This window comes from Cebus imitator, unplaced genomic scaffold, assembly GCF_001604975.1.
Source record: "Cebus imitator isolate Cc_AM_T3 unplaced genomic scaffold, Cebus_imitator-1.0 Scaffold258, whole genome shotgun sequence".
In the NCBI taxonomy this organism is placed as follows: domain Eukaryota; kingdom Metazoa; phylum Chordata; class Mammalia; order Primates; family Cebidae; genus Cebus; species Cebus imitator.
Window position 1 is genome coordinate 2,971,336 of NW_016107573.1, and position 25,838 is coordinate 2,997,173.

At 44.3% G+C, this 25,838-nt stretch overlaps 1 protein-coding gene across 5 annotated transcripts in view; it reads right to left on the minus strand.

Annotated features, from left to right (window-relative positions):
- The window catches only part of NF2 (neurofibromin 2), a 93,489-nt gene that overhangs the window by 18,156 nt on the left and 49,495 nt on the right, over nucleotides 1-25,838 (minus strand). For all 5 annotated transcript variants that reach the window (XM_017499663.2, XM_017499662.2, XM_017499661.2 and 2 more), the window contains exons 5-13: nucleotides 20,583-20,651; nucleotides 19,654-19,736; nucleotides 17,188-17,263; nucleotides 13,861-13,995; nucleotides 10,429-10,503; nucleotides 7,820-7,933; nucleotides 4,432-4,554; nucleotides 3,210-3,427; nucleotides 1,653-1,758 (exon numbers count right to left, since the gene is read on the minus strand). In XM_017499663.2, coding sequence (XP_017355152.1) covers nucleotides 1,653-1,758; nucleotides 3,210-3,427; nucleotides 4,432-4,554; nucleotides 7,820-7,933; nucleotides 10,429-10,503; nucleotides 13,861-13,995; nucleotides 17,188-17,263; nucleotides 19,654-19,736; nucleotides 20,583-20,651 — 999 coding nt within the window. The remainder of the gene's footprint in view (nucleotides 1-1,652; nucleotides 1,759-3,209; nucleotides 3,428-4,431; nucleotides 4,555-7,819; nucleotides 7,934-10,428; nucleotides 10,504-13,860; nucleotides 13,996-17,187; nucleotides 17,264-19,653; nucleotides 19,737-20,582; nucleotides 20,652-25,838) is intronic.

Genomic DNA, 25,838 nt, shown 5'->3' on the forward strand with positions numbered 1-25,838 from the left:
GTAGAGACGGGGTTTCACCATGTTGACCAGGATGGTCTCGATCTCTTGACCTCGTGATCCACCCGCCTCGGCCTCCCAAAGTGCTGGGATTACAGGCTTGAGCCACCGTGCCCGGCCTCCAGTGTATATTTTAAAAACAACACACATAGACTGGGCACAGTGGCTCACACCTATAATCCCAGCAATTTGGGAAGCAGAGGCGAGCAGATCACTTGAGCTTAGGAGTTTGAGACCAGCCTGGGCCACATGTCAAAACCCTGTCCCTACCAAACACACACACACAAAATTAGCTGGGCATGGTGGCGCACACCTATGGTCCCAGCTTCTCAAGAGACAAGAGGCGGGAGGATTGCTTGAGCCTAGGAGGTGGAGGTCGCACTGAGCCGAGATGGTGCCACCACACTCCAGCCTGGGTGACAGAGTGAAACTCTCTAAATAAATAAATAAATAAAATAGTAATAATAAATAAAAACAACACACACATCTCAGGTGTTCAGCCAAGCTGAGGGCTCAGATGACTCCAGTCCCAGCTACCATCTGACTGTGACCACCAGAGAGATCCCCAGCAAAGATCTCTGTCTGGCCCAGTCAACCCAACAAGCTACCAGAGGTACTAATAAAGGGTTGTTTTGGGCCACGTGGTTGGCTTGGGTGGGTTGTTACATAGTAACAGAGAACCAGGATATATGACAACAGCAAACTGCTTACATTTCCCCCACCTCGAACCCTGGGCAGCTTGTGCCTCTGGTGCCCTGTGTGCATCTGTGTCATGTATGTGCCTGTGCCGTGTGCATGAATGTATGTACGGGTGTGTGTGTGTTTGTCCGTGCTGTGTGTGGATGTGCCATGTGCATGACTGTGCCGTGTGTGAGTCTGGGCCATGTGTGCATCTGTGCCCTCATCCTGAATACCCTATGTTCTCTTCTCCACCTGGCTACGTCCTGCTCCTACTTCAAGCTTCAGTGCAGACAGCATACGGAGCCTCTCCTGCCCCTCCAGGCTGGGCTGTGTCCTCCTCCTCTAGGCACCTGTGCACCCTGAGAACACCTGTCAGGATAGAGACTTCCAACTACGTGGCACTATGTGGACGCAGAACAAATATGAAAAAAAAAAAGTGCCGAACTGAATGCACAGAAGAAAGGAAGGAAAGAGGCTTCGATTCATTTTGTGACCCCATTTAATAGGAAGTCTGCCTCTCTGTCCTGAAACTGTGATTGGCTGCTTGTTCTTGCACAGCAATAACTCACTCTGAGATGTACAGCCAATCCCTTCCCAAAACTATAATTATGATATATGGTATATACTGATAGTTGAAGATTATATTCAGCTCAGCATTAAGAGGCAAGAGAGCAAATTCTCTTGAGGATAATTTGGGACTATATCACTTAGAACATGAAAAAGAGTCCAGAGCTGGAAAAGGCCCTGTTGCCTATTATCTAGGTAACCAGAGACAACTAACTAGTCCAAAGCCAAATGGCAGACCAGGGTGTTTTACCCAGTCCCTAACTGCAGGCTCTCTGCACCTCTCATCCTGCCATGCATTTACTTGAATGGTCAGCCTGAAGGCACTGCCAGATGAACCGAAGGGCCAGGAGGAAAGAGAATATCACCAGGGCTAAGGCAGCCCCAGTTGGCAACCCCCCCATGCTCACCGGGTACGTGGGCTTGGTGGCAATCTCCAGGAGCTTTTGCTTGGCTCTTCGCTCCGCCTCACGCGCTTCCTGCAGGTCCTGCTTCAGCTGATCGGCCTCTTTGGCCCTGCAAGGAAAGGAGACGTCAGCTTCACAGAACAGAACAGAGCAGGTGGAGGTAAAAGACCCCACCCCACCTGTGCAAAGGAGAGACCTTGGTTAACCCTAAGGATGGTATCTGAAGAGGCGAAAAAGGACAGTGGGACAGGGACATTTACATGAAAACTTCCAAAGCAAGGACAACATTCCTGAAGATTTTCGTTTGGGCTGGTAAATCTAAACTGGAAGAGCAGGAAAACTGGTGGGGAATGAGACAAACCGTACCATCTGCAGCCAGGAGAGGGAGGAGCTGGAGGAGGCACCAGCAGTTTTCTCTGCTTTATTTTTGGGTCAAAGTAAGCTGGGCAAAGGAAAAGCCTGGAGGATCAAAGTTCTTATATTAGATCGCAAGGGGCAGAATATGCAAGAGCTGCGTCTTCACAGCCCCCAGGTAAAACACCTGCGGGCCTTGTGCCCACTTTCTCCGGCAGGAAGATGAGCCCTGTCACTGAGCAGCACTGCACCTTGGTGAAGATCCTCACGCTGTGGGGCTTGGGGTAGACACGGCATGTGAGGCTTGGCACAGGGACCTGGCCCAACCTGCATCACAGGTTGTGTGTGTGCAGTCCCTAGTCCAAAGCCAAATGGCAGACCAGGGTGTTCTATCCAGTCCCTAACTGCAGGCTCTCTGCACCTCTCATCTGCCATGCACAGGGAGTGTGACCTGCATACAGCGAGGGGGCTGAAGCAGGGCAGGCAAAAAGAAACCATATTCCCAGAATGACATGCAAAGGGTAGTAAGGAAAACTGTAGTGAATGCACCTTGGTAACTAAAAGCCAAATTCAAGTGCTCTAAATCAACAGCCAAAAGCTGTGGGGAATGTGTCAGTGTTTATCTGAAGGTTGCAGGCCTAGAATAGTCTTTCAGAAGTACAGACAACAGTTCCATCCTTCAACCTGGCCATGAGTGGGACATCCCAGTCACAGAGACTATCCTAGCCCTCCTCCCCCACGTGCCAAGGAAGGCTGGGGGATGCAGGCACTAGTTTCCCTTTAAAGGCAAGCAGCTGCTGTTCTGCAGCTCCACTGAATGAAAGCAGAAAAGAACCATGTTGTTGTTGTTTTTTTTAAATGAACTAAGAGCCTTCTCACATCTCTTCAGCTGAAAGCAGTCTGTGGATATGCTCAGGGGTTTTCCTGCACACACGGCCATCAGAGGGTCAGGGGCTTATCACAGAGGTATAAGCACGACCAGGGAGGTGCACCTGGCAGGAGAACTGAGTTCCCGTGCCCATCCAGCAGTGCCAGCCCCAAACTGGATGAAGCACCAGTCGCCATCAGCAAAGAAGTAGCCTCCCTACAGTTCAGAAGATGGGGAAGCAGCTTGAGGATGGCTGCTATGGAGCTCAGCCTCAGGGCAGGCTGGACTGCGGCCCTTCACCAGCCTCCTCGCCAGTATGGTGCTCGGCGTCCCCTCACCTCCTTTCTGACTCCTCAGCCATCTTCAGCGCCAACACCTCGGCCTCCAGCACCTTCTGCTCCATCAGGCGCTTTTCTTCCTCCGTGCGAATGGCTGTGGCCTTGATGCGCTGCATCTCCTGCTCGGCCTCTGCAGCCTTCTGGGCCAGAAGTTTTGCCTCCTCCTCGGTGATCTGGGCCTTTTCGGCCAACAGGTCGGCCGTCTCCTCGGACCGCATCTGGAAGGCATGGGGCTCGTAGCTGAAGTGGGATAACGTGCTACTCTCCTGCCCAGATCTACCTTAAACACGGAGATAGGACGAACCAGAGTCTTGGACTCCTGGGACCCTGCTGGTGAGTGCCCCCCATGACCCTCTGACAAGAGGTGACAAGCCACATTCCTCAGCTTTTCAGAAGGACCCTTCGGGCTGCACCCATGGGGAACAAAAAGAGCACCTCCTCTGAGTACCCACTTCAGCTCAGCCTTATGTGTCACGCGGAGAAAAACAACTTAAACTCTGTTCTTTCCCTTTAAATCAGTGGTTCGAACCAGAGGAGTTTTTGCTCCCTGCAAGAGACATGCAGCAGGCTGGGCATGGTGGCTCGTGCCTGTAATCCTAGCACTTTGGGAGGTCAAGGCGGGCAGATCACTTGAGGTCAGGAGTTCAAGACCAGGCTGGCTAACATGGTAACACCCCGTTTCTACTAAAAAGACAAAAAATTTGCTGGGTGTGATGGCACGCATCTGTGATCCCAGCTACTCAGGAGGCTGAGACAGGAGAATCAGTTGAACCTGGGAGGCAGAGGTTGCAGTGAGCCAAGATCGTACCATTACACTCCAGCCTGGGCAACAAGAGCAAAATATCATCTCAAAAAAAATAAAAAAGAGACGTGGCAATGTCTGAAGATGCTTTGATTGTTACAAATGGAAGGTGAGGTGCTGCTACTGGCATCTAGTGCCCCCAACAAAGGATGGTCAGCCCCAAATGTCAGTGGTGCCAAGGCCGAGAAGCCGGGCTGTAAAGGCAACCTCGTGGTGAAAGTGGAATTCGGCTGCACATGAGTTCAACCTAAATCTGCTTCTGCCAACACAGGTGGAGAGAAAAGGCACTAACTTTTTAAAAGCTGAAATAAAGTATATCAAAGCAAATGCTGGTAACTCATGGTCCTCAGGAGACTGAGTTCCAGAAAAGCCAAGGAAGTCCCAGGTAGCCTCCTGGAACCCCGGTCCCTCAGAAATCACCAGCGCTTCGTTGGCCATTGTTGCTTCTTCTTTCAGCTGCAGCAGCCTCCTCTCCAGCTCATCCCTTGTGCGTTCAGCCTCCTCCCTCATCTGCTTCTCTCGAGCGAGGCGCTGCCGCTCCATCTGCAGGGGGTGAAGAAAAACAGTCATCAAATCACAGGGCTCAAGACCTAGGTGCCACAAGGGACCAAAGATGCCCCATCTCCAGAGTCTCCCCTTTTGGGACCTTTTTATTCCCTTTCCTTTAGGTAGCCAGGGTCATTCTTATTGCCCTGTAACCCCGTCCTTCTAAACCAATTGCAGAATGGAAAGTTGTGCCCCTTGAAAAAATTCTAATGGTGAATGAACAAATGGACAAACAAACAAAAAAAAACAAGCCAAGTCTCGACCTGGATAGAAAGAGGCATTCTTATACACGGTGCACTGGAGTGGCTACTTTGCCAATGATGCTTTTTGCTGGGAAACCTCAGGTGGCTCTGGCCGGTGGCTGACAGGATTCAATGCAGGATCTCCTCTCTGAGACACAGCCCCAGAAATAAGCAGCTTTCTCATCTGGTCAGGCAAGCCAGCTCACCATTTCTAATCCACGTGGACCCCTCTCACATCTCTGATTTCATCAACAATAGCTCCACTCTTGCCTCTGACCCACAGAGAAGATGGAATCATTCTGCGTGATGCATCAATAGTTCACACATTGTATTTCACAGGGGGGAGCTGCAACAGCCACAGCAGACTTGCACAGCCTCACGCAGAGACAACTCCTGAGCCAGGCCTATGACAGGAGGAAGCCAGGCGGGGAACACAGCCCCCTGTCCTTAAGGCAACAGTACAAAGCCACCACCACCTCCCTCGCCTTCTGGATCACTACATTAATTGGACCACATGCTGAGCTTAATAAGGGGAACAAGCACAAGACAGTGCCATTCCTCTGTGATCTCAGGGTACTAACTGAGTTCAAAAGCAGAATCCAGAAGTGACCACTGCACTATTTTCTGCCTTACATAATTAAAGCACATTTAATTACTTCTTGCTTCAATCTTATCCCACACTCTGGTCATACAAGGTTTTTAAAACTGCTGCTTTATCTAAATCCTAAGCCAAAAAAAAATTTATTTTACAAACACACACACAGACACACACACACACACACAGACACACACACACAAACACACATTGGAGCTTGAAAGGATAATGCAAAGAGAAGCAATAAAACAGTGGAAGTTCTCCAGTTTTCTTCTTGCAAGTCAATGAAAAGCGTGGCCAATTTGTTCTCTAATTTCCATCATATTACAATTTCCATAAGGTGGATTACTACATCACTGTAATTCAAAAGAAGGAAAGAATAAAAGAAGAAAGGGAAGGAGGGAGGGAGGGAGGGAGGGAGGAAGGAAGGAAGGAAGGAAGGAAGGAAGGAAGGAGGGAAGGGCGGGCCATGGCTCATGCCTATAATCCTAGCACTTTGGGGGGCCGAGGTGGGAGGAATGCTTGAGCCCAGGAGTTTGAGATCAGCCTGGATAACACGGCAAGACCTGATCTCTACAAAACAATTAAATTAACTAGGTATGGTAGCACGAATTTGTAGTCCCAGCCACTTGAGGGGCCAAGGCAGAAGGATTGCTCGAGCCCAGGAGTTTGAGGCTACAGTGAGCTACAATGGCACCACTGCACTCCAGCCTGGATGACAAAACGAGACCCTGTCTCTTCTATATTAAAAAAAAAAAAAAAAAAAGCCCAGGTAATCTCCTTCAGTTCCTGGCACTGTACTTTCCCTGAGACCTCTACCCCAATATAAAGGACCTCCTACTCACAAAAGCAGTTTACTGCTTATAAAGACTGTAAGGTGTAATATATGTCCCTTCATCTGAGATGGAGAAGGTGTATCATTAGTTTCACCTGATGGATGAGACAACTGAGGTCTGGAAGGTAAGCCACTGACTTAGTCATATTCTAAATTTCAGATCTGGCTCCAAAGTTAGTGTCTGTCCACCTGATCTGCTGTTGCCCAGATGCCAGGTTTGTGGCTCTGCTGTGCTGTATGTAGCGCCAATCTGCAGTGTTTCTGCTATTCTCTGCCAGGGCCCGCAGGCTACTCCTTGACGCTTTCAGATTTCTAACTTCTAAGCTTTGCTCTGCTAAGAAAAAGGTCAAGGAGAGCTCTCCTCCTCCTCTTCCTTCTTCTTTTTTTTTTTTTTTTTTTTTTTTTTTTTTTTTTTTTTTTTTTTTTTTGAGGTTGAGCATCTTTTCATATGTATTGGCCATTCAGGCTTCTCTTCTGTGAATTAGCTTTTTTTGTTTTTTTTTTTGGTATTTTGCTTTTGTTTCTGTTTTGAAACAGGGTCTTGCTTGGTCACCCAGGCTGGAATGTAGTGATGCAATCATAGCTCACTGCAGCCTCAAACTCCTAGGCAAGTGATCCTCCTGCCTTGATCTCCCAAAATGCTGGAGTTACAGGGATGAGCCACTGCCAAGAGCTCTTTGTGAAACTGCCACTATGACCCCATGGTGGCTCAGTAGCATTTCTTTGTCCAACAAAAACAAACCCATCACCTCCAAAGCCCCCCAAAGAACACATCTGTGGCCTGCCATCTCAGAAAGCAAAGAGATGGAGAGCTGGAAGCACACTGGGCATTTTACTCTAAAACCTAGGGCTGGGAGCCAGCCTCTCCAATGTGTATCCAAATCAGAAAGCTGCACACAGACTAATTATTACACCTCGGAGCTTGCAAGTCCTGAGGGCAGCCAACTGCAGCTGCTGCTACTCCATCTAGTAGTTTATCCAAAAACACAATTGATATTCTCAGCAGTAAGACCCAAATTCGTTATGTGGATTTCCATGAGTAGAGAAGGTTTGTGAGTAGAAAACTGATGCAGATCACCCAATGTGCTGATAGGTGCTCCTGGCACCTCCTGGGGCAGATGACTTGCCATGAGGCCTGACCTGCAGTGGGGAAGTGCGGCCAGAGTCAAATTAGCATCCCAGCAGCAAGCACTGAAATGCCACCCTGCATTCTATCACCATCTAATTAGAAGAGGAGAAGGCTATGCAAGGAGGCAGACGGGCAAAAAAAGAAAGCAAGCTAGCTAGCCAGACAGATAGATGCATGGATGCTTGGCTACCTTGTCCCAAACCGGTGTTAATCACACCTAATTTCTCTAAGTGTAGAAATTACTAGGGCTGTTTCTTTTAGGTATGATATTAGGGTTTACTCCTCATTTCCACAACTGACATCCCACCAGGTAGGCATCAGCAAATGAAGATCCAACAAGATAAAACAAGGCAGGCATATGCATGGCAAAAAGACTCTTGTCAGCCCACAACCACTCCTCACCTCCCAAGCCAGGACTGACCACACAGTGACATCATCAGTGAAAACAAGGTCTTGCTCACCTGCTTTCTAGCCTTCTCCTCCCTGGCCTGGGCTTTCATCTGCTGAACTTCCAAAGAATCGGCTTTCCTTCTCCTCATAAATAGATCATGGTTCCCGATACATAGCTGGAGAATCTGTGGCCACAGAAGTAGACAAAAAGGTTAATATCCACAAATTTATTTCACTGCCTAACAGCCACCAGTGCAATGATAGCAGTTTGGGCTTTTGCAGGTAGCCATTAACATGAAGATGAATGCATGGAGTGAAATATCAAAGCCCTACTAGCAGCCTCTAGTGCTCTTAGCTCTGGAGACATGCAAAATGAAGGTGCCTCAGATATGCCAGGAAGTAAAAATCACAAATGAAGGCAGGACTGGAGGACACTTCACCATGTCTTCCGGGTGCACCTTACTCTCCTACATCAAGATGTGGTTCTCCAGACCAGGGAGGATAGGAAAGCTCCTTCAGTAAGCTGGGCTGAGACAACAGGTTATGCATGTGGAAAAAAAATAAGTTGGATCCCTCCCTCACACCTTACACAAAAATCAACTCCAGAAGGATTAAAGACTTAAATACAAAGATCAAGCCTTTGAAATTTTAGAAAACAATATAGAAGAACAACTTTATGATCATAGGATAAGAGAAGATGCCAAGTAAGACACAAAAAAAGTGATTAAGGAAAAAATCTACATATTTGTCTATATTTAAATAAAAAATTTATATTGTCAAGATGTAAAAAAAGAAAAACAGAGCTACAAACTAGAAGATATAGCCAATATTATAAAAACAGGCTAGGTGTAGTGGCTCACACCTGTAATCCCAGCACTTTCGGAGGCCAAGGTGGGAAGATTCTTGAGCCCAGGAGTTCAAGACCAGCCTGGATGACATAGTGAGACCCCATCTCTACAAAAAATCAAAAAATTTGGCCAGACATGGTGGCATACGTCTGTAATCCCAGCACTTTGGGAAGTGGAGGCAGGTAGATTGCTTGAGCCCAGGAGTTCAAGATAAACCTGGACAACATGGCGAAACCTCCTCTCTATAAAAAATACAAAATATTAGCTGGATATGGTGGAGTGTGTCTATAGTCCCAGCTACTCGGGAGGCTGAGGTGAGAGGATCACCTGAGCCTGGGGAGGCCTAAGCTGCAGTGAGCCATGATTGTGGCACTGCATTTTAGCCTGGGCAACAGAGTGAGACTGTCTCAAAAAAAAAAAAAAGTTAATATGATAATGAGATATCATTTTATATGTACAAGATTGGCAAAAATTTTAAAAGGCTGATAATACAAGTATTAAGGATAGCAAAAAGGAAGTCTCACCCACTACTGTTGGGTCTGTAAAAATCGATTCACCTTCTTTAGAAAATAATGCATCACAATTTTGAAATCTGAACATATACTAAGCCCTATTCTTCTATTCCTGTGTATATACTCTAAACTCTATTTTTTATCTTAAAAAATTTTATTTATATTCTTTTTTTTAGAGACAGGGTCTTGCTATGTTGGCCAGGTTGGTCTTGAACTCCTGGCGTCAAACAATCCTCCCACTTTGACCTCCTCAAGTGCTGGGATTACAGGCGTGAGCCACCCCACCTAGCCCAGTATACTCAAGACTCCTATGTGCATGCACCAGGAGGCAGATACAAAAGTTTTCTTAACAGCCTGTTAAAACGGTATAGAAGTAAAAAGCATTTAATTATCCAGTGAAAGAGGAATGAGAAAAAATTTATATCTATAACAGAGTGCTACAGAGGTGAGAATAAATAATCTTTAAGCATCAACAAAGATATATCTCCAAAGAAAATGAAACAGGAAAAGGCAAGTGATAGAAGAATATATATAGTTGACAGCACTTGGATAAATTTCATAAACACATAACACTGAATAGCATTTTTCTTTTGCCGCATATGTAATAAAATTCTGTTGAAAAGCAAGGGGATAATGAATACTCAACTCACAACGGTGATCACCCTTGGGGAGAGGGAAGGGACAGTCCAGTAGGGTGTTAACATGAAGGGTCGACAGTATTGGGACTGTGCTATTTCTTAAAGCAAGGTCATAGGTACACAGCTATTCACTTTTGTTGTTCTTTATAACTTATGTAAGTTATGCTTATCCTTTTATATGTATGAAATACTGCAATAAAAATCATTGTAAAGTTTCCTCATAATTTGGTTTTAACTCTTTAAGCTAAAGAGAAAGTGTGCACCAAGTGAGATAGCATTCTACACTTCACAAGATGTCACTCTGATTTTTTTTTTTTTTTGAGAAGGAGTCTCGCTCTATCACCCAGGCTGGAGTGCAATGGCGAGGTCTCAGCTCACTGCAACCTCCGCCTCCAGGGTTTAAGCAATTCTCCTGCCTCAGCCTCCCAAGTAGCTGGGACTAGAGGCTCACACCACCACGCCCAGCTAATTTTTGTATTTTTAGTAGAGACAGGGTTTTACCATGTTGGCCAGGCTGGTCTCGATCTCTTGACCTCGTCATCCGCCCACCTTGGTCTCCCAAAGTGCTGGGATTACAGGCGTGAGTCACTGTGCCCGACCCACTCTGATATTCTTTAAAAAGAAGTATTCAATTCTAGAAAAGCTACCATTATCAGTAATGAAAACCAGGATCTCAACTTACCAGCTTATTAACACGAAGCTTTGAGGAGTTAAACTTGAAGACATCGATTTTCTTATCCAGTGGTTTAATAGTAAACTGGAAGAAGGAAGCAGAACAGAGTTTCAGTCCCACAGCCTGAAATGTTACCACCAACTGGAAATTCCACAAATGCAGCAGCCACACTGGCCACAGACCAGCATGAAGTTACGCCCTGTCCTGGCTTCCCAGCATCAGGCACTAAGTTATGCCTTGTCCTGGCTTCCCAGTATCCTCGGGGAATTAGGAGCACCAAGTCTGGGGCTGTGGAATGTGCACTCTCTAGACCATCTTAGGCATGAGTGTGAGGAAGGGATTCTTGACAACCTAAAATAAGCATGGTTAATGGGCCCACCCCTGAGCCCAAAACTGGAGGGCTACAGTCTAGGGCATGGCCCTGCCTTCATGAAGCTCACCATCCAGTTGGAGCTAGGCTAACAACAGCCAATTACTCAAGAAATCACATCATATATTAGTGCTTTGTTGGGTGGTGCAAATCACAAATGTGTGGGAAGGTTTAGAGTAGATCCACCATAAGCAGGGGAGAGTGAAGCTGATCTTAGAAGAAGAATCCAACAGCATAGCTAAAAGGCAGGCTGAAGGGGCATTGTGCACAAGGCAGCACCAGTAATAAGGTAGAGATAGGGAAATGAGGGGTGTGTGTGTGTGTGTGTGTGTGTTAGCTTTTTGGTGACTAAGATGATATAATAGGCTCAGCCTGGGAGGGATAAGAGGTGGCGTAGGGGCTGGCAGTGAGAATAAAGGTCAGAGGTGGCCAGGTATGGTGGCTCACACTTGTCATCCCAACACTTTGGGAGGCTGAGGCGGGAAGATCACTTGAGGCCAGGAGTTAGAGGCTGCAGTGAGCTGTAATTGCACAACTGCACTCCAGGCTGAGCAATAAGTGAGACCCCTATCTCAAAAAAAAAGGTGTTTAGATTTGATGTGACAGGATACCCAGACTCACCACAGGTTTCTGAAGATGGGAATAATTTGATAAAAGCTGTTAATAGAAAGAATCAAATGGGAAAAAAGTGGACTATCATAGAAAGGAAAACAGTTCCTGATCCTGAAATCAAAGTGGAGAGAAAGATGAATGATAAGGATAGGGTGGTGGCCTGGTAGGCGAGCCCAGGGTCAGACCACTAGCAGGAAAGCCTGTAAGGAACAAATGGCTGCTGCTCTCAACCACTCTCGATAAGAACAAACAGATCCCAGATTTCTGCAGGTTCTGCACCATGCCAGGGTGTACACAAAGAATCAATGGATCACTTAAAATAAACTAACATTTCTGTTTTGACAGCCCAGCTGTCATGCAAAACTACCAAGACTACTTCTTTTATGTCAAGTCAGCTTGGGGTCTGCTTATTGCATGAGTTACTGACATGATGGAACATGATGGCGGCTGGCCCCCTGAGAGAGCATATTAGAGTTTACTGTGTCAGGCCATACTAGGGGAGGTTTTAATCCTTGGGTTCTTTGAAGAACGGATGTTTAGGGAGCCTTTAGCGCACAAATGTGTGGATGTGTGATAAACAGACTATGAAATTGGGAGATGAAAAACTACCATACGGTGCACACATACTGCTTTATGTCATGTGGAACTTTCATTTTAAATACTTTAAAAAAGAAATACTTAAATGCTTATCTCCTGGGCTAACTACTTACAAAAACTTCAAAGTCAGAATGTTTTGAATTAAGTGGTTTGGTCTGTCTTATCAAGCATGGCTGAGTAGATCCCAACCACATATTGGAAGCCAAGGGCCTGGTTGGTGTTTGCTTCCTTGAGTTGCCATGAAGAAAGAGGAAAGAGAAAACAGGAAATATGCTCAGGTTTGGGGCTCTGCAGGCAGCAACATAAGCCGTTCCTGTACTTCATTCCCTACTCTGTGTCCTGGCTGTGCAGGTGCCAGGAGGTCACTGAGTGGAGCCTCCTCTGCCTGGTGCCCTGTGCTCTCAGGCCTCAGCGTCTGGGTCTCCCTGAAAGGCGGGGGTTATGGTATCAGCAACTCCAACTCTTACCCTCTGCTATTTCACTCAGACACAGGTCACTTGATCCTTCTGTGTCTCTGCTTCCTGACGTGACACAGAGATAATGACAACACAGCCCCTGCCTTTACGGCAGTGTTCTTATAGAGATCAAATTCAGAGGGTTGGGGTGAAAGTGCTTGTATGTGGAAGACTATATCGTCATCATCATGTCTCTTCCACGGCACTTATTTATTATAGCAGGTGAGTAGTTACTTGACTTCCTTGAAGGCTGAGACTAAATTTTCTACCTCTTTGTTTTTCTCATGAAATCTAACACAAAGAAGATGCTCAATAATTCCTTTAAAAGTAATGAAGAATTGCTGAGCATGGCAGCTCACACATGTAATTCCAGCACTTTGGTAGGCTGAGGTGGGAGAATCGCTTGAGCCCAGAAGTTCAAGACCAGCCTGGGCAATGTGGCAAAACCCCATCTCTACAAACAATTAGCCAGGTGTGGTGGCACACGCCTGTAGTCTCAGCCACCTGGGAGGCTGAGGTGGGAGGATGACCTGAGTCCAGAGAGGTCAAGGCTGCAGTGAGCCATGATCGTGTGCTGCTGCATTCCAGCCTGGGAGACAGAATGAGACTCTGTCTCAAAAGACAGTAGTAATAAAATAAAATTAATGAAGAATGAATGAATGCATGGATAGATAAGTGAACATAAGATTATGCCTATGGGACCTTTTTGGGAAAAGTCACCACCCTGTATGAAAATATTTCAACTCCAAGACCATTCATCTGAGTTATTCAAGCTTAATTATTTTTGAATTCTTGTAAGCATATTAACCTAATATCCTTATTTATATCATTACTGAGCTATACACACAAAACACATATATGTCCATATGTGTGTATGTGTGTATATATATTTCCCTACCACATATATTCTGGTCTTAAATAAAGACCACACTTAAAATACAAAGAGAATTTAAGCCAGGTGGCGCACACCTATAGTAGCTACTCAGGAGGTTGAGGTAGAAGGATTGCTTGAGCCCAGGAGTTCAACTTCAGTCTGGGCATATGTAATGAAACCCTGTCTCCAAAAAAAAAAATAAAATAAAATAAAAAGAGAATTTATCAACACAAATAGAAAGCCAAGTAATGAGAAAATGTGACTGTTTTTGTTTACTATTCTTTGGGGTTTCTCCCTGGCAAGTTGAGCTTCCCAGTTTCCTGTTAGTCATAGTGGGGTTACTGATGCCAGTACTGTTCTGTAAATATTTCAAAAATCAACAACCACACCCCCAAAGCCTGGGAATTAAAGGATTCTACAAATAACAAGAAGATGCCCTGGCTGGGGAGGCTCCAGCGAGGGGGGCAGACGGGGAAGCTCTTTTGCTGAACCCCTGGGCCACAAGGGGCATCTGCAGTACAGACACATCCTACCTCCTTGTCACTGTATGAGATGTTTCGGATTTCATTCCACGGGAAGGAGATCTTGGGGGTCAGCCTGTTCTCGGGGTCATAGATGTGAAGCCCCAGGGCATCTACTCCAAGCAGCAGCTCTGTGCCCTTTTTATTCTGTGGATCCAATAAGAACAGCCACTGTAAGCTCCAGCTGAGGCTCGAAATTTTATTCAACCTTCCAAAGAATCTGGCACACACTGTCACATGTGACAAGTTTCAGCAGGTCCCAACAGAAGTCACAGCTGTTTTATAAACCAAGAAGCTTTCAGCTTTCTGAACCGGGGCAGGCAGAAGCAAAACTGTACCATTCTTGTGACTTCTGAGTCCCCCAGAACGATCGCTGAGGGCTTCTGTCACTGGCTCGACAGCTAAAGGAAGAGTAACGTAAGTGTTGTTGCCTCTCATTAAACAACCAGGCTATCATATGTGTGGAATTAAAGCCCATAGGTTTAACGATTTCTTATGTTTAAAGAAACCGTTGCTGGACTACTAGAAAGAAAACGTTAAGTGCCTGGGACTGGATGGTCTCATTTTATGATCAAATGTAGTCTTCATGTGATAAAACAAGTCTGGTAAAATGTTAACTGTAGAATCTAGGTTGTGCATATACATAAGTATTCACTGAAAAATTATTTTGATTTTCCTGTAAGTCTGAAATTTTTAATAATCGCATGTTGAAAAATATATATCAAAAGGAATTCTACAGAAATTATTCATCAACAAAGCTGTCTAAAAGCCTATGCTTTTAGACCTATGCTCTGCCTCTGACAGTGGTCCTGGCCAGCAGTCAGAGCAGCCAGCGGCGGGTGCCCTGGGCGCCCACAGCACTGACCCTGCTACACACTTGGTGGCCGTATGCTCACGTGCAGGTCCACCCGCCGGTGCTGTGGTCCAGCCCTCATTTGGAGGTGGAAGGAAACTCGCTGCACAAAGATAATACAGCTTCTGACCCCTTGCTGATAACAGAAATTGAACCAAGACTCAAGGGCAGAAAAACAGATCTGCAAACGGAGAAGGTACTGGGACCGTGAGAAGTACCAACCTAACAGCAGATGGGGGAGCGAGTACTCCAGCATAAATCTTTTTACTCCTAACACCCTGAAGTCAAGCGCTATCACCAAACCATGAGAGATTCTTCTGCTTGTCAGCAAAGCTAAGAAAGCTACTGCATTAATAGAAGTGAGGCTTTGTACTTTAAAATCTGTAGTACATTTTGGAAAATAAGATGTTTCATTATGTTTCTGACTATTTGGTTTACATTTTTAAAAAAAGATTCAGCCTTCTGCCTCCTACCATTATGACTCCAACACTTCTAGAGATTAAACAGACAGAGCTGCAGACTCAAGCAGCCCCTTTTAAACTGTTTTAAGCATACATCTTCCTTAGTTAATGGTGAGATTTCAGGAAATTTAACATAAAAGACACTAAAATAGCCAGTAGCTTTGTCTATTGCTCAATATAGGAAACACACATACAAAACAGAATCCATTAGTCTGACTGATGTACAAATATTCCCTAATAAGAAACTTTTTCAGCCAGGCACAGTGATGCACCCCAGCTACTTGGAAGGATCACTTGAGCCTAGCAGGCCTGGGTGATATGGCAAAACTCCACCTCTAAAAAACAAAAAAGATGTTTAAAAAAACAAAAAAGTGGGCTGGGCACGGTGGCTCACGTCTGTAATCCCAGCACTTTGGGAGGCTGAGAAGGGCGTATCACGAGGTCAGGAGGTCGAGACCAGCCTGGCTAACATGGTGAAACCCCATCTCTACTAAAAATACAAAAAATTGGCCAGGCATGGTGGCGAGAGCCTATTGTCCCAGCTACTCAGGAGGCTGAGGCAGGAGAATCGCTTGAACCTGGGAGGTGGAGGTTGCAGTGAGCCAAGATCACACCACTGCACTCCAGCCTGGGCAACAGATCGAGACTTCCACTCAGAAAAAAAAAAATGTTTTCTGAAGATTATAAAATTTTAGTTTTCTAGAAGCTAGGTGGCTGTCACATGGGGAAAGAGGAATAGAGTTGACAAAACCACAGAAATGTGTTATATTAGGCTGGGCGCAGTGGCTCATGCCTGTAATCCCAGCACTTGCACTTTGGGAGGCCAAGGTGGGCGGATCACGAGGTCAGAAGTTCGAGACCAGCCTGACCAACATGGTGAAACCCCATCTCTACTAAAAATGTAAAAATTGGCCAGGCATGGTGGCACACGCCTATAATCCCAGCTACTCAGGATGCTGAGCAGGAGAATTGCTTGAACTTGGGAGGTGGAGGTTGCAGGGAGCCAAGATCGCACCACTGCACTCCAGCCCAGGCAACAGAGCGAGACTCTGCCTCAAAAAAAAAAAAGAAAAGAAATGCGTTACATTAGTTTGACGTTAAAGAAACCAAGCAATTAGCAAATACAAACTGACAGAACTTTAGAAAAGACCTTCCTGCACTATTATGGAGCATCTTTTAGGCACTTTAAGTGTGCCTTATTTTCTTATGCAGAGTAATCCATACAAATCTGTATTTATAAAATACAAAGTAAGTAGAAAGCTATCCTAGAATATTTAAAATGTGTTTCAGTTTACCTGAATTTAATACAACAACTGTAGGAACCCAATAAGGGAAAGCAAAGCATGACTACGATAATAAAGGTGGACCTGCCTGATTGTTTTAACATCTACTCATCTGCAGTTTGGAGTCCGTGGTGAAATGCTTTGGCAAATCGCATGTACCCCTTTGGAAGAAGCTGCATCCAGCAACTGACCCACAGGAGAAAGACATTCTAAAGGCCCAGATCTGGGCTGCACACAAATGCCTCTCCCTGCAGAATCAGTGAGTTCCCAGCAGACTATTAATGGTCTGAATAGAAAACCAATTAGCCTCACAGTGAGAATCCCAAACAAATCAGTAATCTATAAAGGCAGATCTACTCTCCTAGTGCCTGGGGCAGGGGTGGGGATGGGGTGTATGGGAGCGGGGAGAAGTACTTACAGGTGCTCCCTGTGGACCAAGATCTCACAGAGCCAGAAATAATCAAATCTTACACTCAGACCATTCAAACAGGTTTCTGCTGAGAGTAGAACCAGGTCCAAGTCCCCCAAGGCTCAAGTGACACTTAATTACCTATGATCTAATTGAAGTCCAAAAATAGAAAGTTAGGCACTAAGACCTCTCTCTCCTTCCTCTATTTTTCTCTACCTACCACAGAAGCTTAAAAGATTCTATCACCTTGGAATGAAGAAGTAACCCATTTTAGCAGTCTGACCCTATTTAGTCTGTTTACTACAAAAGGAGCTCAAAGAGGTTTCAACACACCCGGATGGCAAAGTAGTTCACACCATACATCTCCAGGTCCTGAGCTATCTTCAGATATTCCATTTCAGCTTCATCCCTGTGGGGAGAATGGAAGACACTGTCACTGGAGCTAAGTGAGATGGGTGGAGAGCGGGCAGGCACCAAGGCAAGCATTCTGACGCTGCCATTCCTCTAGAGCCATGTTGCTGGCAGAAGACAAGAGCCTCAGCAGATACCAGCAAAGCTCTGCCCAGCCCCGAGTCTATTAAACACACTGTGATCAAGCAGAATTTCTCATCCCAATCAAATGAGAGTCAGAGAACAGACTCATCACGGTGTTTCTTAGCCTTAATTTCTCATTTTCCCCTTGGTAAACCGTAAACTCGTCTCAAATAATTCAAGAAGAGTGTGTGGTATGTTATCTTCTATCCTCAAACAGATTTGGGTGTTCACATTTTATTTAAGTAGTTGCTTTATCTTTGTGTACTTTCTTTATCTAGACAGTTTTGGAAATGAAACTGCTCTCTCTTCAAGCTTCCTGACTGAGTATTGTTAGAGGTTAGGGCATGAGCTATCTGGGTTGTAAAACCCAAGGCAGATCACCTTCATCCAAGTTATAAGTCAAATTTAAAGTAAGTTCTTGAAGTAGCAATGACTTGCAGAAAACTCCCAAACAGGTATCATATTGAAATATTTTAACTCAAGTCTTCCTATAACCTTGTCCTCTTCCTTCTCTCTCCAATCTCCAAATGCTCTCAAGTGAATTTTAAAAATCCAACCTGAGAGAACACCAAATGCTGGTGAACAGGTAGAGAAATCAGAAATCATACACATGCTGATGTAAATTGGTACAATTACGCCGGGTGCGGTGGCTCATGCCTGTAATCCCAGCACTTTGGGAGGCCAAGACAGGCAGATCACTTGAGGTCAGGAGTTCAAGGCCAGCCTGACCAACATGGTAACACCCCATTTCTACTAATAAATTAGCCTGGTATGGTTAGCACACGCCTGTGATTCCAGCTAATCGGGAGGCTGAGGCAGGAGAATCCTTGAACCTGGAGGCAGACGTTGCAGTGAGCTGAGATCCCGCCACTGCACTCCAGCCTGGGCAAAAGAGCAAGACTCTATCTCAAAAAAAAAAAAAAAAATTGGTACAATTACTTTGGGAAATTGTTTGACATTATTGTAGCAGCAAAAACCAGGAGACAACTGACAACCTAACTGTCCATCATTAGTAGAATGAATAACCTGTAGTATGCTAATACAGTGGAAGTTTACACAGCAGTGAAATAGAAAATACTATTGCCACATGCCACAAAACCAAATCTAACAATATGATGTTGAGTAAAAAAAATGAGACACACAAAAAACAACACAAAGTTTAAAATGGGCAATACCAATCTGGAATGAAAAATCAGTAGACTGGTAGCCTTTGGGGAGGAAGAAAGGGGAATTGGGGGTGGGGGGAGCATAGGTTATTTCTTCCTCTGGTATTACATGGTGTTTTTGCCTTATGATAACTGATCAAGTTGTATACTTATAATTTGTCTACTTTTCCATAAGCACGCTGCTCTTAAGTTTTTTTTTAAAAAAAAGCATGTGTTAGGAAACTGATTTGAAGAAGAGAAAAAAATTTTAAAGGCTAATGAAAACATGATCAGTTCCTAAAGTAATCAGGGGAATGCCAATTCTAACATGAAATACAACTTTTCACTTTTTAGATTACAAAAATTAGATTGATAAATACAAGTGTTAAGGATAGAATGGGGTTGGGGATGGACACTCTCATAACACTTGTCGACAGGCATGTATAAACAGGTACAGCCTTTTTGGAGAACAATTTGGTGGTACCTATCAAAATGCAAAATGCTCAGATGCTCTGACCCAGCAACTCTCGTTTTAAAGAATATATCCTCAGAACTACTCATATAATCGTGTAACTCCCAAACAGGTATCATATTGAAATAAGATTGTGTACTGCAGAAATTTTTGTAAAAGTGAAAAACCTACAAGATCAGCCTGGGCAACATGGTGAAATCCCATCTCTACTAAAAATAGAAAAATTAGCTGGGCGTGGTGGCATGTGCCTGTAGTGCCAGCTGGGGTGGGGTTGGGGAGCTAAGGCAGGAGGCTTGCTTGAACCCAGGAGGTCAAGGCTGCAGTGAGCTGAGATGGCGTCACTGTATTCAAGCCTGGACAACAGAGCAAGACTGTCTCCAAAAAAAAAAAAATCTTAAAATTAAACTGAGTTACCAATGAGTGCAGGTCTATACATCCTGACAGGTGGTACGCATGCCTGCTTTATATCATACGCACAAGAAAAAGGACACACACAAAACTGAAGACCAGCACTACTCCCAGCTCTCCCTTTTTCTTTTATAGACTTCAGTGCTGCAATTTGTTCAACAACCATGTCCTAATTTTGTCGTTCTTTAAGGGGAAAAAAAAGCCCAGAAAGGAATGTAAACAACAGTGAATGGGCCTCACCTGGCTCGGCCTCGGTGCTCTGCGTACCAGGCAGTAATTCTCTCTTCCCACATTTCTGGAGTCATCTGATACAGATTTATTACCTACCAAAAAATCCAGCAAAATCAAAAACCTACACACAATGTAAGTTTGGGTATTGTTTGCCACTTTTGTAATTATGCATCATTTCTACAAAACAGTAAAGCTATTTTTAAAAAGCTACACCCAGGAAGATAGTCACACACAGAGAAGGCGTGTAAATAAGGCACCATTCTATTAGAGGAGCAACTCAGAAAGCTGCGCGATAGCTCGGACCTAGGTGGATCCCTTGTCTGGCAGTGCCCCTGTTCCCTGCCTGGGTGGTACATCCCAGAGACCACCTCTGGCGGCGGAACTCAGTCAGAAGCAACGCTCACTCGTCTCAGGCCTTTGTGTGCTCAGGAGCCATCGAGGTAAAGGTAAAGGCAGTGAGAGGTGAGGACAGGGCCTTTATTACCCAGTGACAGATGAGTGGGGCTATAAAATCGGCAGGAGCAAAAGGGAGGGCGGGCCTGCTTGTTTGGCTAATGAATAAGATGAACAACGCTGAGGATTAAAAACCACAATGCCCACCCCTACCTCATCTCCTTTTGTCACTGCAAACAGCTCAATTCCCCTAGCTGAATACACTCTGCTTCAGCCTTCTCCTGAATCAGTGATGCTCAATCGCATTTAAAGAAATAACCAGGCTAGAAAAAACATTTTACAGGCCACGCTAGTCCTGGTGACACCAGAAACCTTTGCTTTTCAATATTCTTAACAGAGATCCCACACACTTTACTAAAGATTACAAAATATTTATTAAAATTTTCTTGCCATGTACTTCCAATATTCCTTCAAGTCCTTCGGTTAGCTTTCTTTTAGACCACATATCTGCTATGTCTTCCCAAAAAGGGAATTTAATCTCTTACCCTTTTTGGAAGCAATTCCTCTTGGGCCAAAAATCCCCGCTTGTGAACAGTGGGGTCGTAGTCACCATACTGGAAAGAGAAGAAAGGGAGAGCAGGTGATTGAGATTCTAAAGATAACTGTCATTTCTGAAGAGCTGGACTCAATCTCATTCCCTCCCAGCTCCAGGGAGCAATTCAATTCCGATGACAAGTCAAGATTTCAACCTTGCTAGTTTGTTATACCTGAATGAAAACGCAAAGCTGATTCTATCTATGAACAGAGTTGCATGATCCTGTAAGAGATGGATGGGTGATGTGCTAATAAGAATGTGACATTTGTATGGAAATGTGGGCATGTTTTCTAACCCTCAAAGAAAGCAGTCACTTCCAAAACATTAGCTTTAGAACCGAAACACCAAATCACAACTGTGAAAGTTGTGATTAGCAAAACATGATAAGAGTCTTCCCTATAAATTCTTCTAAGTGACTGGTAATTGCAGCCCATTCTAGGGGAATCCAGGAATAATGCAGGAAGCATTTTTAATACTTTCACTCAAGTCTCAAAAAATACTTTGGAAAAATCTGATGTCAATACTGCCATTCCTATCGTACAGACAAAGAAGTGAGTAAAAGGTTAATTGATCTTCCTAAAGCTACAGGGAAGTCACTTAATGGGGCTGGAAATAGGCCCTGCATTTTAATTTATCCCTCTGGGGATAATGATTTGGAAATTTATTCTCTGACTTAAAAAAAAAAAAAAAAAAAAAAAAAACTTCTTTCTTTCCTAGAAAACTCAAGTCTGATCAGGAAATAATCAAAAGTTAAAAAATGTTTAAAAAGAAACTAACCGAGAAACATACAGGAGAATATAAAACCAAAGCCTATCTCTTATCAATCAGCATACAGTGGCTCATTTTACCAAAAACAACAATGCTCCATACTACAGTATAATCTTCTATAAACATTTATTCTTTTAGCCACCAACAATGGAAAAACAGAGGTCAGACGCAAGGCTGCTGGTTCTATATACCACCAAATCTCATTCTTTCATTCTGTTCTCTCATTCTCAGAGTCTCGAGTTAAAATTTCTGGCGTGTTCTCCAAACGAAGTAGCCTACCAAACTACAGACACAGAAATGAAAGAAGATATTCATCATCAACTTTAAATTATGCGTCATTTCCCATATCACCTTAACTATAAAAGCCCCATGAATTAATATTTCTTTTGAATCTTATAATTTTCTTTCAAAGAGCAGAATTGTATTGCATTGTTTTTTAGAATCTTAAGGGAATTCGTCAAATTTAAACATTTTAAATACGGCACAGTTTTTGTAACACAGTTTAGGCATTTCTTCATTTAAAAAAATAGGCTGGGCACTGTGGCTCATGCCTGTAATCCTAGAACTTTGGGAGGCCAAGATGGGAGGATCACTTAACCCCAAGGGTGGACGGCTGCAGTGGCTGTGATTGCACCACTACACTCCAGCCGGAGTGACAGTGGAAGATCCCGTCTATATAAATAAAAAATAACTTTAGAAATTAAAAATGAAAGGCCTTGGTATTTCTCTGCTTCTGGGAGACTCAGAGTTGTGACGTAATAAGTCATAACTGTACTAAGCTTTAACAGTACTGCCTGCAAGGCAGCTGTAGAGCGAGGGTAGGAGCCTGGCTCTGGAGGCAGGCTGCCAAAGGTTTTACCTTACATCTTTCACTTGGTAGCTATGTGAAAGTTTTGTGTCTCAGTTTCCTTATCTGTAAAACAGAAATAATAATAGTATTTATCTTGCCAGACTCTTATAGGGATTGAATTAATAAGACCAGCAAAATTTTAAAAACTATGCTTGGCTAGACGAGGTGGCTCACGCCTGTAATCCCAGCACTTTGGGAGGCCAAGGTGGGCGGATCACCTGAGGTTGGGAGTTCAAGACCAGCCTGTGCAACACGAAAAAACCCTGTCTCTACTAAAAATACAAAATTAACCGGGTGTGGAGACGCATGCCTATAATCCCAGTTACTTGGGATGCTGAAGCAGGAGAATCACTTGAACTCGGGAGGCAGAGGTTGAGGTGAGCCAAGATCTCACCATTGCACACTAGCCTGAGCAACAAAAGTGAAACTTCGTCTCAAAAAAAAAAAAACAAACTATGCTTGAGGCTGGACACAGTGGCTCACACTTATAATCCCAGCACTTGGGAGACCAAGGCAGGTGGATCGCTTGAGGTCAGGAGTTCGAGACCAGCCTGATCAACATGGTGAAACCCTGTTTCTACAAATAGTACAAAATTAGCCGGGCATGGTGGCACATGCCTGTAATCCCAGCTACCTGGTAGGCTGAGGCAGGAGAATCGCTTGAAGCCAGGAGGCGGAGGTTGTAGTGAGCCAAGATTGCACCATTACACTCCAGTCTGAGCAACAAGAGCGAAACTCCATCTCAAAAAAAATAACAATAATAAAATAAAATAAAGTATGCTTGACATATACAACCTGATGTCCAGAAGATCTCAGGTCTCTCCAAGCCTGCTTCTTATCTGTCAGATGAGAGCACTGGCCTTAAAGGATCTTGAAGGGAGGTGGGGCATCTGGAGTACCCCCCTCTGAGGCCTTGAATAAGGCAACCTCTCTCTAAACCTCAACTTCCTCATCTGTAGAGTGAGGATCATAATAGCATCTGCCTTATTAGGGATAATGAGGATGAAGTAAAACAATACAGGTTTTAGCACAGCACATGGCTCATGGTGAAAGTCAGGTATCATTGTTATTGCGGTCCTCTGCATTTCTTTTTTTTTTTTTTTTTGAGACGGAGTCTCACTCTCGTTACCCAGGCTGGAGTGCAATGGCGCGATCTCAGCTCACCGCAACCTCCGTCTCCTGGGTTCAGGCAATTCTCCTGCCTCAGCCTCCTGAGTAGCTGGGATTACAGGCACGTGCCACCATGCCCAGCTAATTTTTTTGTATTTTTAGTAGAGACGGGGTTTCACCATGTTGACCAGGATGGTCTTGATCTCTTGACCTCATGATCCACCCGCCTCGGCCTCCAAAAGTGCTGGGATTACAGGCTTGAGCCACCGCGCCCGGCCAGTCCTCTGCATTTCTTATGACAACACTGATCTTTGTTTACCTCCTGGATTTTTGAAAGGGTAGGATGCTAAAGGAAGCCCTGTTAGTTGAATATGCAAATCCCTCAACAGTGCTGACAAAGCTCTAATGCAAAAGCAGGTAGATATGCAAAGTTAAAGCTGTAAATTCAGGTTCCAAAGGCATGCAATATTAACAATCCCCATTATTATACCAAGCTCTCAGCTAGTCCACTGATCAAATGCATCACATTTGAGTAATGCAGAGATGGCAAAGACCCTACTGAAAGAACTTCTCCAGTGGACTAACTCCGCTTCCAACATTAAAGCCACCTTGATGTATGTGTCTGCTCTTAAATGTCTTTTTAAACAACAAGGGAAGAAAAAAATCCTGAAGTTGTGGTAGCTAGTGAATACAAAACAAAGTCATACCACTCCAGAGATGGAGATAGCCACTCCTCATCCTTTTATGTAGCAGATGCACTCTGATAATGTAATCAGGGTGAATTTACTGGGAAGCTAAGAAAACTTGGATTTCAGGTCTCTGCACCTTCATAGGCCTGTACCTAATTTGGTACTCTGGCATTAAAGCCAATCCCCTAAATTATTAAAATCCAGGCCCAGAAAATCTGGACCTACTCCTGACATAAGCTAATTGAATTTAAATTCAAGGAGTTCACCATTTAAAAGACTTGTGGAGTCAATACTTAGGTTAAACAGAGTCTGGTTATGTGGATATGAAATAATTTCCTCTGTCTATAACTATGAGAAATGAGATAAAATGCTCTGAGTAGCAGATCACAAAAACATAAAGGTTAGGTTACTACATATATAGAAAAAGACAGACCCCCTACCTACAATACCCATATACCAGTCAATAAATTCTTAAACCTATAAGTGAAAATCCATAATAATACCAGAACAAAACATAATAGAGTATGGATATAATAATGGCTGGTAAAGGCATTCTAAAAGTCACTCGAAACATACAAAGAAAAAGATTGACAAGTCTGATATGTAAAAATAGACAAAAGGTTGATAACCCAAATAGATGGAGCTCTTACACTTCGATCAGAAAAAGATAAACAGGTTGAGTGCAGTGGCTCATGCCTAATCCCAGCACTTGGGGAGCCCAAGGCGGGTGGATCAACTGAGGTCAGGAATTTCAGACCAGCCTGGCCAACATGGTGAAGCTCTGTCTCCACTAGAAATACAAAAATTAGCCAGACATCGTGGTGCACGCCTGTAGTCCCAGCTACTCTGAAAGCTGAGGTGGGAGGATCACTTGAAGCTGGGAGGCAGAGGTTGCAGTGAGCTGAGATCGTGCCACTGTACTCCAACCTGGGAGACAGAGACTCCATCTCAAAAAAAAGAAAAAAAAAGAAAGAAAAAGATAAACAATACAGCAGCAAAATGGGCAAGTCATAATTGATTCACAGAGCAAAGAAATACAAACAACCAGTAAGTTTATGAAAAGATGTTCAGTCCCAATAACAATAAAGCAAATGCAAATTTTGAAAAATCTTTTTCTATCAATTAGCAAAAACAAATTTTTTTTTCTTTTTTGAGATGGAGTCTCGCTCTGTCACCAGGCTGGAGTGAAGTGGTGCAATATCAGCTCACTGCAACCTCCGCTTCCTGGGTTCGAGTGATTCTCCTGCCTAAGCCTCTTGAGTAGCTGGGACTACAGGTGAGTGCACCACCACACACAGCTAATTTTTGTATTTTTAGTAGAGATGGGGATTCACCATGTTGTCCAGGATGGTCCTGATCTCCTGACCTCATGATCCATCGGCCTCGGCCTCCCAAAGTGCTGGGATTACAGGCCTGAGCCACTGCACCCCGGCCCTCAATTAACAAAAATGTTAAAAGCTGATAGTATCTACTGTTGGCAAGGATGTGGAAAAACAGGTATTCTCACACACTGTTGTTGAAAAATTATGACATCACTTTTTGAGGGTGATTTGGCCATATCTATATAAACATTTTATTAAGATAAAATTTATACACATAAAATTTATCACATTAAGTATACAGCAGTGGCTCAAGCCTGTAATCCCAGCACTTTGGGAGGCCGAGGCGGGTGGATTACAAGGTCAAGAGATCAAGACCATCCTGGTCAACATGGTGAAACCCCGTCTCTACTAAAAATACAAAACATTAGCTGGGCATGGTGGTGCGTGCCTGTAATCCCAGCTACTCA